Source organism: Hemiscyllium ocellatum, chromosome 15, assembly GCF_020745735.1.
Source record: "Hemiscyllium ocellatum isolate sHemOce1 chromosome 15, sHemOce1.pat.X.cur, whole genome shotgun sequence".
Lineage (NCBI taxonomy): Eukaryota > Metazoa > Chordata > Chondrichthyes > Orectolobiformes > Hemiscylliidae > Hemiscyllium > Hemiscyllium ocellatum.
Window position 1 is genome coordinate 40,999,001 of NC_083415.1, and position 19,697 is coordinate 41,018,697.

At 39.2% G+C, this 19,697-nt stretch overlaps 1 protein-coding gene across 1 annotated transcript in view; it reads left to right on the top strand.

The window, feature by feature from the left end:
* Positions 1–3,754: 3,754 nt before the first annotated feature.
* The window catches only part of tm9sf4 (transmembrane 9 superfamily protein member 4), a 46,922-nt gene continuing 30,979 nt past the window's right edge, over positions 3,755–19,697 (top strand). Inside the window, exons 1-5 of the mRNA XM_060836404.1 lie at positions 3,755–3,795; positions 10,340–10,453; positions 11,785–11,884; positions 16,005–16,173; positions 17,897–18,026. Of these exons, the coding sequence (XP_060692387.1) occupies positions 3,781–3,795; positions 10,340–10,453; positions 11,785–11,884; positions 16,005–16,173; positions 17,897–18,026 (528 nt within the window). The 5' untranslated portion in view covers positions 3,755–3,780. The remainder of the gene's footprint in view (positions 3,796–10,339; positions 10,454–11,784; positions 11,885–16,004; positions 16,174–17,896; positions 18,027–19,697) is intronic.

Genomic DNA, 19,697 nt, shown 5'->3' on the forward strand with positions numbered 1-19,697 from the left:
GAGAATCCTTTCTCAGAAAAGGATACCAAAACTGCACACAATATTCTAGGCATGGCATCACCAAGGCCCAGTATAACTGCAACAACACATCCCTGCTCCTGTACTTGAAATCTATCGCAATGGAGGCCAGATTATCATTTGTCTTTTTTACTGCTTGCTGCATCTGTATGCTTACCTTCAATGTCCCAGTGCACACTCCCCTCTCCCAATTTACAGTTGTGCAGGTAGTAATTCATCTTCTTGGTTTTGCTCCCAAGGTGAATAATCTCACATTTATCCAAATTATACTGCATCTGCCACTAATTTGCCCACTCACCCAACCTGTCCAGATAATTCTGCATCCTTATGACAGTTCACCCTCCCACCCAATTTGGTATCATTTGCAAACTTTGAGATGTTACATTTTGTTCTCTGATCCAAATCATTAATATATATTGTGAATAGCTAGGATCCCATTGCCATTCTCTGTGGCATCTCACTAGTTGCTGCCTGCCAATTTGAAAAGACCATAAGACATAGGAGTGGAAGTAAGGCCATTCGGCCCATCAAGTCCACTCCGCCATTCAATCATGGCTGATGGGCATTTCAACTCCACTTACCAGCGTTCTCCCTGTAGCCTTTAATTCCTAGAGACAACAAGAATCTATCAGTCTCTGTCTTGAAGACATTTAGCGTCCCGGCCTCCACTGCACTCCGTGGCAATGAATTCCAAGGCCCACCACCCTCTGGCTGAAGAAATGTCTCCGCATTTCTGTTCTGAATTGACCCCCTCTAATTCTAAGGCTGTGTCCACAGGTCATAGTCTCCTCGCCTAATGGAAACAATTTCCTAGCGTCCACCCTTTCCAAGCCATGTATTATCTTGTACGTCTTTATTAAGTCTCCCCTCAATCTTCTAAACTCCAATGAATACAATCCCAGGATCCTCAGCCGTTCTTCATATGTTAGACCTACCATTCCAGGGATCATCCGTGTGAATCTCCGCTGGACACGTTCCAGTGCCAGTATGTCCTTCCTGAGGTGTGGGGACCAAAACTGGACACAGTACTCCAAATGGGGCCTAACCAGAACTTTATAAAATCTCAGTAGCACATCTCTGCTTTTATATTCCAACCCTCTTGAGATAAGTGACAACATTGCATTCGCTTTCTTAATCACGGACTCAACCTGCATGTTTACCTTTAGAGATTCCTCGACTAGCACTCCCAGATCCCTTTGTACTTTGGCTTTACTAATTTTCTCACCATTTAGAAAGTAGTCTATGCTTTTATTCTTTTTGCCAAAGTGCAAGACCTCGCATTTGCTCACTTTGAATTCCATCAGCCATTTCCTGGACCACTCTCCCAAACTGTCTAGATCCTTCTGTAGCTTCCCCACTTACTCAGTACTACCTGCCTGTCCAACTAACTTCGTATCATCTGCAAACTTCGCTAGAATGCCCCCAGTCCCTTCATCCAAATCATTAATATGTAATGTGAACAGCTGTGGCCCCAACACTGGACCCTGCGGGACACCACTCGTCACCGGCTGCCATTCCGAAAAAGAACCTTTTATCCCAACTCTCTGCCTTCTGTCAGACAGCCGATCCTCAATCCATACCAGCAGCTCACCTCGAACACCATGGGCCCTCACCTTGCTCAGCAGCCTCCCGTGTGGCACCTTATCAAAGGCCTTTTGTAAGTCTAGATAGAACATCCACTGGGTTTCCCTGGTCTAAACTACTTGTCACCTCTTCAAAGAATTCCAACAGGTTTGTCAGGCACGACCTCCCCTTACTAAATCCATGTTGACTTGTTCTAATCAGACTCTGCTCTTCTAAGAATTTAGAAATCTCATCCTTAATGATGGATTCTAGAATTTTACCAACAACCGAGGTTAGGCTAATTGTCCTATAATTTTCCATCTTATGTCTTGATCCATTCTTGAACAAGGGGGTTACAACAGCCATCTTCCAATCATCCGGGACCTTTCCTGACTCCAATGACTCTTGAAAGATCTCAACCAATGCCTCCGCTATTTCCTTAGCCACCTCTCTCAGAACTCTAGGGTGTATCCCATCGGGGCCAGGAGATTTATCAATTTTAAGACTTTTTAACTTTTCTACCACTATCTCTTTTGTAATGGCAACTATACTCAACTCAGCCCCCTGACTCCCTTTAATTGTTGGGATAGTACTCATGTCTTCCACTGTGAAAACTGACACAAAGTACTTGTTAAGTTCTCCTGCTATTTCCTTATCTCCCATCACTAGGCTTCCTGTATCAGTTTGAAGTGGCCCAATGTCTACTTTTGCCTGTCGTTTGTTTCTTATGTACTGAAAGAAACTTTTACTATCATTTCTAATATTACTAGCTAGCCTACCTTCATATTTGATCCTCTCATTTCCTATTACTCTCTTTGTTATCCTCTGTTTGTTTTTGTAGCCTTCCCAATCTTCTGATTTCCCACTGTTCTTGGCCACTTTATAGGATCTCTCTTTTTCCTTAATACATTTCCCGACTTCCTTTGTCAGCCATGGTTGTCTAATCCCTCCCCGGATAATCTTTCTTTTCTTGGGGGTGAACCTCTGTATAGTGTCCTCAATTATACCCACAAACTCCTGCCATTTTTGCTCTACTGTCTTCACCGCTAGCCTCTGCTTCCAGTCTATTTTTGTCAGTTCCTCTCTCATGCCCTCATAATTACCTTTATTTAACTGTTAACACCATTACATCCGATTTTGCATTCTCTCTTTAAAGGACCAATTAATTCATAATCTTTGTTTCCTCCCAACCAACCAGTTTTCTATCCATCTCAATATACTTTCCCCATCCCATGCACTTTAATCTTGGACAATAATCTCTTATGTGGGACTTTGTCAAATACTTTCTGCAAGTCCAAATATTCACATTGATTGACTCCCCCTTGTCAACTCTACTTGTTATATCTTCATAGAGTTCCAACAGATTGGTCAAGCATGATTTCTCCTTCATAAATCCATGTTGACTCTATCTGATCCTACTACCGCTTTCTAAATGTTCTACTATAAAGTCCGTGATATCTGATTTGATAATTTTCCTCACCGCTAATGTTAAGGTAACTGATCACTAATTCCCTATTTTCTCTCTACCGCCCTTTTTGAAGGTTGGAGCGACATTAGCCACCCTCCAATCTGCAGGGACTGTTCCAGCGTCTGTAGAATCCTTTTCTCTAGAACGGCAAGAGTATCAGCTCTGCCTTGCTCTTCGTGGAGTATGTGGAACATGCCTTGTTCCCGTCCAGCTAAATAAATACTGAAAACAACAAATGCACAGTGGGTCAGGCAGCATCCATGGAGAGAGAGCTTGCCTGACCCCTGAGATCTGCAGCATTTGTTGTTCTCAGTGCGGATTCCAGCACCTGCACTAATTTGCTCCTACATAGTTGTTTTAGAGGGCAGGCACGTACATCCTGGTTCGAAATGCTGTCTCCTGTCCAGTTGCATTCTGTGATCCAAAAATGTGTTGCTCAAGTTGTGCCTGTCCTCCAGCTGAAGGGGTGTGTGTGTGTAGGAACTCTAAAGTGACGTGCAAAAGTGGGTATAAGGCTGGTCAAACAATTGGGCATCACAACCGCAGGGAGCAGTCAGGTAAACACCGACTAAAACATGATGAAGAAACCCCAAATGACCCACAGTCACTCAATTCGCAGCCGCTCAGGGTCAATTTAAAAGGATTGAAACGTCACTCCTGGCGGTCAGCCAATGGGAGGGAGCGAATGACCTCACTTCCGGTTGCGTCACCGATGACACGTGGATTCCAAGATGGCGCTCATGAGGGTAAGAGGAAAGTCTTTCCCTCCCCACCCCCCCTCCCCCTTCCCCCATTCACCCAAACCAGTTGTAACCTCTTTGTGTTGGCTGTCAGTTTGCGGGAGGGTGAGGGGAAGAAGGGGGTTGTTAGTGACCACCGCCCCCCCCAGGATTCAGGCGGCGTTGTGCGTATCCCCCTCGCCCAGCCCTGTCAGCCCGCAATGGCCTAAGAGACCGGCTCTCTCCGCTGCTTCAGAGCTACTTGCATTTGCATTGAACAATAAAGGAAGCAGCAGTAGCTCAATGGTTTCCAGCTCGACTGGATTGCAGGCGTTGCCGTATCCCCAAACCTCCCCACTATCCCTGCCCTCAGCTCAACAAACCATCCCTCAGCTTGCTTCGTACAGGTCAACCTTTAACTTTAGAAACGCGGGACCAGCTCGTCCTTGTCCTGTAACCCAACTCAAGCGCATTCCATGGCATCGTTACATTTTGCACGTTCAGCTATTGAACAATCCAGTTGGAGTTGTATTCCAAACGTGGTTGTGTTAAACGTTCGGATTGTTGGGTTTGCCGTGGCTGGAAATAAAAAAAGTTATTTCAAGTTGACAGAAAATAAGTAGGTTGTGTGTAGAAAAGGACTACAACTGAGTTTTAATTTGATGGGATTGTCAGGGTTTTCTCCCACAGGAATTTTTAGGAATTCATAAACATTTTTGCAAGTGATTTGACTGTTTTATTTCCGAGAGAGTTGTAGAGATATACAGCACGGAAACAGATTCTTCAGTCCAATTCATCCATGTTGACCAGATGTCCCAACCTAATCTAGTCCCATTTGCCAGCACTTGGCCTATATCCCTCTAAACCCTTCCTAATCATATATCCATCCAGATACCTTTTAAATGTTCCAATTGTTCCAGCCTCCACCACTTCCTCTGGCAGCTCATTGCATACACACACCACCCTCTGTGTGAAAAAGTTGCCCTTTAGGTCTCTTTTATATCTTTTCTCCTCTCACCCTAAACCTATGTATGCCCTCTAGTCCTGGACTCCCCCAGAGAAAGAAATATGTGAAAGGTGGTTGTTGAGGTCTTGTCAATTTTGTTTTGTGGTGATGGTAGGGTGTCCAGGTAATTTGTACAGAGGTTCTTGGTAGTGTTAGAGTTTGCATATTTTGGATTATGTCACCGTTTCAAAGAAATGAAAACTAAGCTTCATTGGTATGATATTTACTTAATATGTAAATTTGTGCTTTAATGTAAACTGTACCTTTAAACTTATAGTATAAAAATGGAAGCATATTTTCTTGCAAAAACTTCATAGGATGGTGAATATTAAAGATTTGTTTAAAACAGGGCAGCTCATCATTCTCAAATGTTGTTCCTGTTTATTGTTAGTGTAGAGCCAATACAAGATTATTACAATTGTTCGTACTGTTTAAGCATTCTGAATCTAGAACAAAATTCTCTTGTTAATGCTTCAAATCAGTGTCCTTGCTTCAGCACAGGAGAGTTGACAAAAGGATACTGACCTGAAATATTAGCTTTATTTCTCTCTTTACAGATGCTGCTTGACCTGAGCATTTCCAGCATTTTCTGTTTTTATGTGAAATTACTAGCATCTTCAGTAAAATCCTCCAGGGTTGATTGATCTTTGGATCCACTTTAGGAAAAATGTTCTTGAAAATGTGAAGATGCCCTATCGATAATAGTCATGTGTATGTATTTGATGTTTAATGTTTGAGCATAAAACCAAATCATCAGAAAAGCAATGCTGATGTGGAAGATTCTTTCGCTTAAATTCAAAGCAATCATTAGCATCAAGTTGCTTATTGAATGTTTCCAAGACTTTTCTCTCTATTGTACCTGAAAATTGATTCATGTGGTTGAAGTTCTTAACATCAGTCTGATGTTGCAGGAGGATGCCTTTTATAAAAACAAATGTTGCAGTGATGATGGTTGACTTTCAGGGCTTTCCTGGAATAGTTTTTCTCTTATTAAATGAAGGTTGATTTCTGACAAATTGCATGCAGATTCCAGAAGTGCTACAATTGAAGTCATTCCAGCTGATACTGTTAGCAACCCTTAGTTTTGTTTTCCAAGCCTCCTGTAGGTATTAAATTGAATTCCATTATGCTATGCTTATTAGACTATTTTTTTTAAAAGAGGAGCATGGAATATTTTAAGGGGGAGGTTTCTGTTGGTAAGACTGACTGTAACAGAGTTGTAAAGTAGTTTGATGATTTTGAGGTCAATGAGAATAAAAGGAGATCAGGTTATACCAACCACATGTAGATGTCAAGAGAACTGGTGAGCTAAAGAAAAGAAGACCTTGCTTTCAGCTAATACCTTTCGTGGGTGCTTTACAACCAGTGAATGGAATGGGGTTCCACAGTTTGGAGGCCCTAGAACACTGTTACTGTAGATACTGTTACTGTAGAAAACTTATCTTGATTTTTTTACTGTCACAATAGAGAAAAAGAATACAATGTCATTATACATTGTTCAAATTTTCCTTTCTGCTAATGTTCAAGTTACTGAAAATGTGCAGTGCTAAAACAATGAGGCAATGCTTATATTTGTTAGATCTTGGGCATTTAAACCAAATCCTTATGTACTCAAATTATATGCAAAGTTATCAAACTCCAGATATAGAGTTCTTAAAGTAATCAAATTGTAAATCTGCCAGAATTGCAATGCTACTTGAAATGTGAACTAGCATAAGTTATTATTTTGTGATATCACGTGGGTCTGGAGCCATGCTTGCTAGGAACAAGATTGAGATAATCCAAAACATTGGGAGCATGAAAGAGGTTTTGATCCATAATGAGGCAGAGTTCAGACCCATGGCCGAGAGATGGTAGAAGAGTGTGTTGCTGCTAACATGATATCACTTGTGCATTAGTCTAGAATTTATAGAGAACATTGTGTTACTCAGTGCAAAATACATTAATGATAGGAGCATCTGCCTGTTCCAAGTACAAACATAAGTAAAATCACTGGAGTACTGGTGGAACAGTGCATAATAATTCTTTTAGGAAATATTTTAAAAATATTGCTCAAATCTTCTGTTTGTTGTGAATTTTGTATAAACACTTGTGTTAAATTAAACTAAGTGATAAAATGGTTAATCTTTGGACTTAAGTATCTGCACAAAGGTTATTCGACTAATCAGGTCTGCCTTGTTATTTTAGATTTGTTTAGATCTACTTTCTTTTTCATCTAGGGAACTTTTACCTTGTTGTCTAACTACTTTGCCCCATATTACATCAAGATTGTATGTGCGTTTGAATGATTAAATTAGATTAGATTACTTACAGTGTGGAAACAGGCCCTTCGGCCCAACAAGTCCACACTGAACCGCCGAAGCGCAACCCACCCATACCCTGCGTTTACCCCTTACCTAACACTACGGGCAATTTAGCATGGCCAATTCACCTAACCCGCACATCTTTGGACTATGGGAGGAAACCGGAGCACCCGGAGGAAACCCACGCAGACACGGGGAGAACATGCAAACTCCACACAGTCAGTTGCCTGAGTCGGGAATTGAACCTGGGTCTCAGGCGCTGTGAGGCAGCAGTGCTATCCACTGTGCCACCGTGCTTTTAAATGTATTGTTCCTGGTCTGACTGTTTTTACATGGATGGTTTTACAGCAGACAAATAGGCCATTCTGTCTAACTAATCTATTCTTGCTTATGTAATCCACAAAAACTGCTGCCTCTAATTATATCTTCCCAAATACATCCTCTAAGGAAGTCCCTCATTGAGGATGACTTGCTTTCTATCTGGTTTGATTGTTTCTGAGATGGCTGCAGGGTAAGATAAATGTTATTTGGAGTTTTGTACACACTTTCCAACCTTGTAACTTAGGGGCACTTAAGTAGGAAATGGGCAATGTGCTGAGAGCTTTAAAATAAATGTAATTGCTTTCAATTTGGATGGTATGAGATCACTGACTTCCGTGAGTCTGAGAGTTTGATCTCCAAGGGATGTTTTGAAGCCCACCATAAAGCACATCAGCTGTTCTATTGACGGTTTCTGGCTGGGACTGACTTCCAAGTAGAGCAGTTATTTTGGGGGTCTGGTGTCAGGCTCATGAGTGGCATGTTGTGCCCAGGTAACTTTGATTTTGAGTAATTTGCACCCTGATACTAACTTGAGAAGATGCTGTTGGGTGATCTTTTGTCGTCATAATTAGAGGATCTTGTGAAAGCACTGCAGATTGTCTAAGTTCCAGGCACATGTTACCCAGTGAACCATAAGCTTAGTTTTGTATTTGTGTTTTTGACACTATATAGTTTGTACACATGCAAGCTGTTCAGCCACTGAAGAACCAACGACAATTATTATCAGGTTGATGACCTCTGGCATCCATAATTGGTCACATTTACACCAAGCAATCTCTGTTACCAGCTGCAAAAGTCTCTGCACTCACCCTAGTGCTATGCCATCTTACCTCACCTTCCCACTGCTAACAAAGTAGCAGTGGAGACACAACTTAAAATGTATTCCGATGAGTTGTTTTTGAGTGTTGTAATTCCTTCCATAGTCCTTGGTTTCAAAACATGCCTTTTCTATTTCAATCAGCAATTAAAATAATCTTTACAGTGTTCCCTTCCTCATTTGTCTCTAAAATTGCACTTATCATGTATATCTCATTTATTAGAAAATCCTAGGAGCCTGGGGAATTGGTGCTGCAGTGCATTTTAGACAAGCCTTTCACACTGAGCTAAAATCCAACCTAACGAATGGAGTGAAGTTGTTCATTTTGTCTGTTAGTTGTAGAATGAGTTGCAGCAGTCTCGCCCAATTCCCAATGAGTGCAGTCCATGATACGAAACTGCTTGTTACACTAAATTGATCAGTATGGGAAATTAACAGCTGTGTAGTGCTCAGAGATTAGAGTTAAGGTATATTGTTGAAACACAGTGAAAGGATTTTAATATATTAACTACACCACATTTGATATGAATGCATTAATTTTCAGTGAGTGAGAGAATTTCTTGTTTTATTCCATCACATCGATACAAAAAGTTATTAAAGTTGAATTATTATTACATTTAAAATTGGGCTTCAATCCAGTGTAAAACAATACTATAAGTAAATTACAGTAAGAAAATGCAACCCAATCAAATGATTCTGTATCAAGTTCCAAGGACATTTGATGAAAAGCCTTTACAAAAAGTAAATGATGACTTAAGGGCTTTTGGATACCAGTAACACCAGTTTATATCTTAATTGTGGGGGGTACTTTAATCTTCATGCAGATTGGGAAAACTAAAATTGGAATAATAGAGTGGAGGATAAGTTTACATATGAAAAAGGAACAGAAGTAGACCAGTCATTCCCTTGAGTATACTCCGCCATATACTTGTATTATGGCTGCTCTGTGTATGTTTTGATTTCCACGTTCCTATCTACTTGGCTGCTGAGTGTGATCGAATATTCTTCTTGTCTGGATGAGTGCAACAAGGAGGGGATGGGGGTGGAGATCTGATTGAGGTACACAAAGTTATGTGAGACATGGTAGATTATGAGAATATTTTCCACATGACAGACATTTCTCAGACCAGAGGGCACACGTTTAAGGTGAAGAGTAAGTGGTTTTGAGGGGATCTGAAGTTTTTTTTTAAAACCCATAACATGGTAGTTTTATGGAATGTACTGCCTCCTGACTTGGAGCTGATTCACTGTTCCTTCACTAGCTGAATCAAATTTTGAAATTCCCATTCCCAACAGCACATGCACTGCAGCAGTTCAAGATTTTGACGCATTACCACCTTTCTCCAGGCCAACTAGGGAATTGGCAATAAATTATCATTCTAGCAATGTTGGAGGCATCCACTCTTGTGGATGAGAATTTGAAATGCCAGGACATAGTAGGTTGTGAACCAAATGTAGATAAATGGGATGTGTAGTTGGTATGTGTTTGGTTAGTATAGACATGGTGGGTTGAGAGGCTTGTTTCTATGCTGAATGGCACTCTGAATCTGTGACCATCCAGAATAAAGCCTGCTTAGTTGGCATCTCATTTGTCATCTTAAACATGTTCTCCCTTCAATAATGTGCAGAGCTGCTGTTTGCATCTTCTACAAGATGCACTGAAATAACTTGACAAGGTTCCTTCATCAGCGCTATCAAAAATGGACCTCTTTCACCTAGAGGAATAAGCATGGCTAGGAGAAAGGAAAGCTGCAACCTGCATGTCTCCACCTGCAAGTTGCAGCATCCTGATTTGGAACTGATTCACTGTTCCTTCACTTGCTGAATCAAATTTTGGAATTCCCATTCCTATTCCCAAAAACACTTGCACTGCAGCAGTTCAAGAAATTGACACATTACCACCTTTCTCCAGGCCAACTGGAAAATTGGCAATAAATTGGCATTACTAGCAATGTTTGCACCATTATATACATTTAAGCACCTAAATAAGTCATTGTAATATTTGCCATATGTGTCATTCCATGTTTATCAAAAGCCTAATTTTGCTTCAAATAATAATTATGCAAATTTTGATAATCTTGTTAGAATTCGTATACTAACAAGTTTTAATCCCTTATTTTTCAGGTAATATTAATCTGGCTATCACCATTTCTCTTAGTCTTGCATCCATCATATTCTTTTTACGTACCAGGTGTGGCTCCAATGGACTTTCATCGAAATCATCCTGTAGAAATTAAGGTATGCATGTAATTTATTTATTATTCATTCTTGAGATTTGGGTGTCACCAGTAAGGTGGCTGGTGAGGGGCATGGATGGAATAAATAGACAAGTTATTTTTCCTGGAGTGGGGTAGTCCAAAATCAGAGAACATAGGGTGAGAGGGGAAAGATTTAAAAGGGATCTAAGGGGCTACTTTTCACGCGGGGGTGGTACATTAATGGAATGAGCTGCTAGAGGAAGTGGTGGAGACGATTACAATATTTAAAAGGCATTTGGATGGGTATATGAATAGGAAGGGTTTCGAGGGAAATTGTCCAGGTGCTGGCAAATGGGACTAGCTGAATTGAGAATATCTGGTTAGCATGGACGAGTTGGACCAAGGGGTCTGTTTCTGTGCTGTACATCTCTGTAAACGGAGATTCATAAATATTGAACATTTTCAGATTGTCATACATTATTAATAATTCATTGTGTGGTCTTCGGTACCTTGGTGAAGCCAAACAAGACTGACAACTATGTGTGAAATGTCTCTGTTCTGTCCTCAAGCTTGATTCTGAGCTCCTTGTTTAACCTTAATTTTAACCTTTCACCCCAATCTCACTCCAACTTCTCGGTCCTTTTATCCCTATAGTTTTTGAATGAAACTAAACAGATGCTTGAGGAATACCACTTCAGGTTTTAATTTGAACAGGCTTGAAGTACCGAGTGACTTATTTTTCATGATGTTACCTAGTGTCATGACGAAATGTCTGAAAGCGAACCTTCCAGCTTAACGAACTAACTTGCATATTTATTCTTCATATGTTCATAATTTGGCTGTTTGAGTCTTAGAGTATAATGTTGGTTTTAGCAATTTCATATCATAACCACTGTTCCCTTTTTTAATCTGACAGCAACTGTCGGAAATAGCTTACTGCATGTTATCCAGACCAATTTAATTATACCATTTTCAATCCCCTTCCACCTTGCATCACAATTCCTTTTGCCATTCAATATTTATTGCCTTCAAACCTTGTTGTTCATAACTTCACTCTCCTCCTTCTCTGTCTCTGTTTAAAATATGTTACATCATTTTTCAGTTTGGAGGTAAAGTCAATGACCTAAAACATTACTTCTGTTTCAGCCTCCCGAGAGGCTGCTTGAGCTGAGTATTCCCAAAACGTTTTGTTTTTGTCTCATTATTGCTGTTTGTTAACTGGATCAAAGGCTGAATGGTAGCTTGGATGTTTCTGTGCTATCTCTTGAAGCATAGACTCCAGGAGGTATAATTACTTTTATTAAAATAAATATAACTGCATAAAATGCCAATGTGGAAAAAATAACTAGCTTTTAATTCTTCATATTTCAGGCCGTGAAATTGACAAGCTCACGGACTCAGCTTCCATATGAATATTATTCTCTCCCTTTTTGTCGTCCAGAAAAAATTGAATATAAGGCAGAAAATCTCGGTAAGTTTGTTTTCAATTTTAAAGTATTTTGTATGTAGTATTCAGACCACAACAGATGAATTAATGATACAAGTACAGGTTAAAAGGTATGATCTTATATCCATGACGGAAACATTGTTACATGGTCAATACTGGGGACTAAAATATTCAGTGTATGTGCAAAGGACATGCAGGAAGGAAAGAGTGATGGAGTAGCATTATTGATGTGGGGTGAAATAAGAACTGAGGAAGAAATGATCTCTAATCGGAAGCCATTGAATTTATATGATTAGAAATAAGTAAAACGGGAAAGAAGTCACCGTAAGTATTGTCTATAGGTTCCCTAACAGTAATTCTGTGATGAGACAGGCAATGCATCAGGAGAGAATGAGGGCATGCCACAAAGGCAGTACATGAATCATGTGTGAATTTAATCTTCTTGTGGATTGGGGTAGTCAGTTTCAGAAAGGAAGAAATGAGGAAGAATTCATAGTCTGTAATTGGGACACTTTCCTAAATCAATATTTGGTGATTCTAATGAGCAATCAGGCTATTTTGGATCTGATGATTACATAATGAGGCAAAGTAAAAGATCCCCTAGAAAACAGTGACCTTAATATGGTAGAATTTAGCATTCAGTTAAAGAGAGAGGAGAACCTGAGTCAGAAACAACTGTGCTCAGCTTAAGAATAAAGGCAAAGGAATCAGGAGTAGTAGTAACTTGGAGTAGACTGTGAAGGGAGTTTAGCAGCAAAGATGGTTAAGGACCAAGATAGTAAGAAAATGGTTTGTTTCTCTGCAAAGATATATTCCAGTGAGGAAGAAGGATTCTAGGAAAGGGATAAGCCAATCATAGCCAAAGAAGTTAAGAATAGCATTGAGTTGAAAGAAGAAACATGCAATGTTCAAACATTAGAGGTAAGTCAAAGGATTGGAAAGTTTTAAAACATAAAAGATAATCCAAAAGTTTATAAGGAAGGAGAAAATAAACTGAGGTAACTTGCAAGTAATATCAAGCCAAGAGCTGCTTTAAACATACAAGAAAGGAAGAGAGAATAAAAGTGAACTTAGGTCCCTTTCAGAGAATAAGACTTGGAAAATAATAATGGGGAGCCATGGAATGGCAGAGACATTGAATAAATACTTTGCATCAGTCTTCACAATAGAAGACAGAATAACATCCCAAAATTATTAAATATTCAGGTGGCAAAAGCAGAAGAGGAAATAAGTACAATATCACTCGGAAAAAAAAGTCCTAGAGAAGCTAATGGGCTAAGGACTGTTAATTCCCCTGGACCTGATGGCCTATGTCCCAGAGAACTAAAGGATTAGCAACAGCGATAGTGGATGTGCTGGTAATAATCTTCGAGCACTCCTTAGATTTTGGAAATCTCAGAGGATCAGAAAACTGCCTGTAGCTTGTTTATTTTGAAAAGGGAAGGAGACAAAAACAAGTAACTATAGGCCAAATAGCTTAATGTCTATCATTGGGAAAATTGAAATCTAGTACAAAGGATATAATAAGAGTGCATTTAGAAGTACATAATATGATGAAGCAGTGCAAGCAAAGCTTCATGAAGGGGAAATCGTGCTTGTCAATGTTGTTAGAATTCTTTTTGAGGAACTGGCAAACAAGATGGATAAAGGGAAAGCAGTGGATGTAGTGTATTTGCATTTTCGGAAGGTGTTTCATTAGGTAACATACATTAGGCAACTTAGTAACATAAGGGTCAATGGTGTTTGAAGTAGTACATTAGCATGGATAGAGGATTGGCTAGCTAGTAGAAGACAAAGTTAGAATAAGGGAGGCATTTTCAGGATGGCAACTTCTACCTAGTAGAGTGCCATGGGGATCAGTGCTAGGACCACAGTAATTTACATAAAGACTTGTATACAAGTGAATGCAACTATGCCACATTTGCAGAAGACACAAAAATGGTGGGAAGATAAGATGTGAAGATGATGCAAAAAGTTTGCAGAGGGATATATAAGTGGACACACAATTAGCAGTCAGAATATAATATGAGAAAATGTGAAGTTATGCACTTTGTCAGGAAGAATAGAGAAACTGAATGTTATTTAAATGGAGAAAGACTGTGGAAAGCTACAAACAGTAGGATTTGGGAATCGTTGTGCATGAATCATGAAAAGGTAACATCCATGTCCAGTGGGTAATAGAGATGGCAAATAGGATGTTAGTCGTTATTTCAAAGGGAATGGAGTATAAAAGTAGAGAGGCTTCTCTGAAACTGTCAGTCAGACCAGAGCTGGAATACGGTGAATAATCTTGAGTCTCTAATCTAATATATATTGGCATTGAAGGCAATCTAGAGAAGGTTCATTAGGCTGATTATGGGTTTGGCGGGACTATCTTATTAGAAGAGGTTGAGTATGTGTGCCTGTATACATTGGAATTTGGAAAGTTGAAAGGTGACTATATTGAAAGACACAAGATTCTTAGGGGATTTGACAAAGTAGATGTGTAAAAGTTTCACCTCTTCTGGGAGTGTTTAGAACCAGTGGGTTTAATATCATAACAGGTCTTGCACATTTAGGACAGATTTGGACCAGAACAGTACAGGAACAGGCCTTTGGCTCAGTATGTCTGCATTGACATTTTTAACTAATCCCACATTCCATACCCTGTTGTACCTTGCCTGTTCATGTGTCTGTCTGAGTGCCTCAACCATTGCTACTGTACAGGTCATTCTGCAATAATGTGTATTTTGTTAACACAATATTCCTGTAATGCAATTGATGAATTGGGGATACTGTTTCTAAAGCATGAACTTTCAAAAAGTGGTGTTGGCTGTAATGCGATTGCCTCGTCAACACTTTTTAAGTTCTGTTTCTAAAGAGCGATTTTTCTATAATGCGGAGTTGCATTATATCTGTATTTGCTTTTACTACCTACCTACCCTCTATATTTTAAAATAAACTTAGCTTACACATAGCTGTTAAACCTATGTTTCCTTTAAAATGAGATAGGAGGAACTTCTTCTGAGAGTAACAAAGCTGTGAAATTCTTTACCACAGACAGCTGTCAAGGCTGGATCATTAAGTATATTCAAGGCTGAGATATGTATCTTTAAATCAGTAAGGGGAACCAAGGGTAAATTGGAAAAGGCAGGAAGTTTGAGGATTCTAAGATGAGCCATGATTTCAATGAATGGGCTGAATGACATACTTCTGCTCTTATGTCTTATGGTCTAAAAACAAATTACCAGTTGTCTTTTGCGCTACCAATCAATGGCCTGATTTCAGAGATTAAGCAAATGGCTTTTATATTAAATCCAAAGGCAGATTTAAAGAAAAGAGTTGAAATACTTGCCTGAATATCGTATTACATATTTTGATTAAATTTCAGGAGGATCATAAATATTGATATGAAATTCCAGCTATATTAGTGTTTAGGAATACTGTTGAACAGTGGAAGGTGCAGTTTGTTCATCTGTCAGGCTATCCCAAATAAAGAGGTTACTGACTCTGGTATTGAGTTAACTGATGTGCTGTTCCTGATGGGCACCTTTCAGTAATGTTTCTCTTTCCAACCTCCGGAAATGTTTGTGTTTTAATGTTATTAGTAATAGGATCCTAAATACAACATGGTCACTTTTTGAAATGTCTCTAACTCAAAGGAAATCTTGTTTTTTCTTTCTTAATCCTTAGTCAACCGATTACTAACTGTCTAGCCAGCAGAACAATGTCATGGATTTTTCATCTGATAGTGTTTTAACAACTAAATTATCTGTTGAAGTGTAGAGAATTTAATTATTAGCTATTGCATCACACTTCAATCATGAGACTTGAACTAAATTTATATCAGGAGAAAGTGATCAGTTGAGAGTGTTGCACTGGAAAAACGCAGCTCATCAGGCAGCATCTGAGGAGCAGGAGAATCGATGTTTTGAGCATAAGCTCTTCATCCTGATGAAGCGGGATTCTCCTCGGAGGCTGGCTGACTGGCTGTGCTTTTCCAGCACCACACTTTCAACTAAATCTGCATTATCCTAGGAATAATCAGTAAATTGTTTACAGCTGTTTTTGTTTCCTGTAACAATACCACTAATAATCTTACACATTCAAAATAGGGAGGAAGAAAACGAAGGATTAACTTACAAAATTTATTCTTGTTTTACAGGTGAGGTATTAAGGGGTGATCGGATTGTGAATACACCATACAACTTGCATATGAATGTTGAAAAGAAATGTGAAGTGCTCTGTGACAAACCAAACAAACCTGTCAGGTTTAAAGTAACAGAAAGTAAATTGGTCGTAGAAAGGATTCGGGAAGAATATTATGTTCATTTGTACGTATTTTAGCTGGTATACTATGCTGATTTTGAGAAACCTTCTCAATGGCTTGCTTGAAACATGTTGGGTGGACACGATTTGGTACAAGTTTAACTGAGAGTAGCAGAGTTTTAGTTCATCTCAAGTTTATATCGGGAGTGTGGAACATGCTTGTGGGAATTTGATAGCAAAATTAATTTCCATTTTTTCCAAAATTTCAACAGTGATTACTATTCAAAAGTATTGCCTGTAAGATCACTTTGGGACATCCTTAGATCATGACCAGAGCATTAGAATAAACCAGGGATTAGAAACAGCACTTCAATGCTTCAGATCCTAGTTTTAAACCCAACTGTCCTTTTTCAAAAATATGCAGGCAGGTACAAATCAGACTGGGTAATTGGGGTTTTTCTGGTGCCTTTGAATTTTTTTGTCAATTTGGAGACTTTATCCTCCAGTTTATGCTACCTTCATTAGTGGATTTCTAAATAGTTGAATGTGCTGTTTGCATTGGTATTCTGAAGGGAAGGATAATTGTTTTCCATTTATCTTGAAGATACGCTTTACTATCATTAGGGGACTTTGGTGAAAAATATTGAGAATTAAACTCTGAGAACTGTTATTGGTGGTTTTGCTTGTTGTAATGCATTTACAGTTGCATGCTGTACTAAATCATGTACAGCTGCATAGTTAGGTTTACTTTTGCAAATTAAAAATAAATGTATTAATATTGCTCTGGTCATGATCTAAGGATGTCTCAGTGATCTTACAGCCAATACTTTTGAATAGTGATCACTGTTGAAATTTGGGAAAAATGGAAATTAATTTTGCTATCAAACTCCCACAAGTAGCAATGTGATTTGCAGCAGATAATTTATTTTAATGCTGATTAAAAATAAATATTGGTCTGGTCAGTAGTTACCTTGATATTAAAACCATAACTGCCGGTTACAAAAGTATATAGAATAAGTACCTGTTAGATGATTTATTTGGTTTTGGATCTTCTCTTTTGTAGGCCTTTTAAAGTATTAAATAAAACCAATAGGATACAATACTACCTTCTGAATTTGATAACATTAACAAAATTCTGTAATCTGCTAGTAAATGCTTCATCCAAAGCTGAGGTAATACATTAAGCATATCAGTCTTCTATTAGCTGTGTTTACACTGTCAAGTTCCTAGTAGTGCCTCAGATTCATTCTAAAATAACCTGCACTTGAACACTGAGTTGGCAGACTCATGGAGACCCTCCTAAGGTGGAAGTTTAATGCACTATTGGGGTAGAGCAGAGTGTTTTCTATGCTGTATTATGCATGATCAAGGAGACTTGAAGTTGAAACTTAAGGGTAAATTAGTCAACCCTAAGCTGCCAGCAACATTTGTGCTTCAAGGATACAAGAGTTGAATACACAATGGCATACTGTCATGATCTAGCAAAAGTTCCATGAAGCATATCAGAAATTACCTATGGTTTTTTAAAATAAAACTTATGAAAATTAAAGCTTTTGTCACTCAAACTGAGCAGGCCAAGAGGTTTTCAAAACTTAAAAGTTTTGAACAGATGAAAGACTTTGTGACTAGGTGATATAGATGAGAATTACGTAGGGGAACTCAGCGATATTTTTACAAAGGTAATTAGAACGCTGAATATTTTGCATGTAAATTTGGATCTTTTTAATGTAAAGTTTGAGGTATTCGGTTTTTTCTCCCCTCCATTTATGAATGGTAATTCTGTTCTAGAATTGCAGATAACCTGCCTGTCGCAACACGATTGGAATTTTACCCAAACCATGATGACAATGACAAAAAGAAAGAGAAGGAAATACAGTTTGAGCATGGTTATAGATTGGGATTTATCGACAACAACAAGGTAAAACTAACTGGACAGACTTGCTGCACTAAACAGGAAATTTATCCTTAGAAGTAAAATTAGATATTTGAGCCATAAGTAAACAGAAAGTTAAACTGTTAGAATAATTACTTCAATACAAAAAGCTTTATGATTTGTGTGCAGACATTTGGATCTTATCTTTTGTCAGCCTTAAAGGGGTTCAGTGGTTAGTACTGCTGTCTCAGTGTCAGTGACCCGGGTTCGATTCCAGCCTCAGGCGACTGTCTGTGTAGATTTGCACATCCTCCCTGTGTCTGCATAAGTGTGCTCCGGTTTCCTCCCACATTCCAAAAGGTATGCAGGTCAGGTGAATTGGCCTTGTTAAATTGTCCATAGTGTTAGGTGCATTAGTCAGAGGGAAGTATAGGGAAATGAGTCTGGATGGGTTACTCGTCGGAGGGTCAATATGGGCCTGTTGGACTGAAGGGCCTGTTTCCACACTAAGGATTCTAATCTTCTAATTTCTTAATGGCAATTCAATATATGAGAAAAGTAATAGTGCTATTTCTGAAAATTTCTGCTAGTTTGTAATGTAGTCAAGCTGCTTTGTCTTGAAGATTAAAGCATATAAACACAATACTGAATTCCCTCATACCACTACCTCAATGAATTATGGGCAAGGTACAACAATCAATTCTTCTGTTGCCTTCACCTCCAGGCCTGCTATCACAATTCTCTCCCTGTTCAAAGGACATGTTGAATTATTTCCAAGACCCTCCCTTGACCTGTATCCTTACCTTTGATCTCTTGCCCTTGTTCTTACCATGCAGTCAGTTTTCAGTGAAATCAAATGCTTTAATTTTTCTGCTCTCTTCACCCACTCTCACGTGTCTCCCTCTGAACGTGGTCCGGACTCTGAGTCTAATCCAACTGTATTATCATAGCAGCATCACTTTTATGAGCTGATATCATCTGATATACCAACATCTTATGTCTAGAGATAAGTGCCAGTGCTCAATTAATTCTTCCTATCTCTCCTTGGACCATGACCCCACCACTGAAAGTCATTTACAAGGCTGTTGGTGACCTCTTGTCTGAATCCATAGCTTCACATCTTTATCGTTCCCCAACCATGAATAGCCTGTTTCTACCTCCTTCCCAAATTCCCAAGCACAACTGCCCTGGCAGACTCATCATTTCAGGCTGCTCCTGTTCCAGTGAATCGTTTTCCTATCTTGACACTCTTTCCCCCTCATCCTATCTCCTCTTTCTACAGGCATGGCTTTTCTGAGGCCTTGTGTCATTTCAGCAATTTAATTTCCTGGCCCTAATGGCGGCTGCCATTATGTCTAATCCCTCTAAAGCCTTGTAAGCTTCTAGGTTGGTCTGAGGGCTCTCCATTTCTTCCTTGACCAGTGACTTGAACAGTCTCCATTTACCACCATCCTCTTCTACCTGGCTGAGCTTTTTATCTCATTGAACAATATTCCATTAACTTGTCACACCTCTTCGAAATGAAAGATCTGCCTGTTTGGTACCCTGTTATGAACAATTACTGGATGAGGTTCCCCAGTTTAATATCTTTTCAGATGGGATACCTCAAATGCTGAAGCAGGTGAGGGGGTGAACTGACTCCCTTTAGTTAATCACCTGCTCCCTCTTTTGCTGCAGCAACTACAATTGTAAAAGGATCCCTTCCTTTGTGGATGC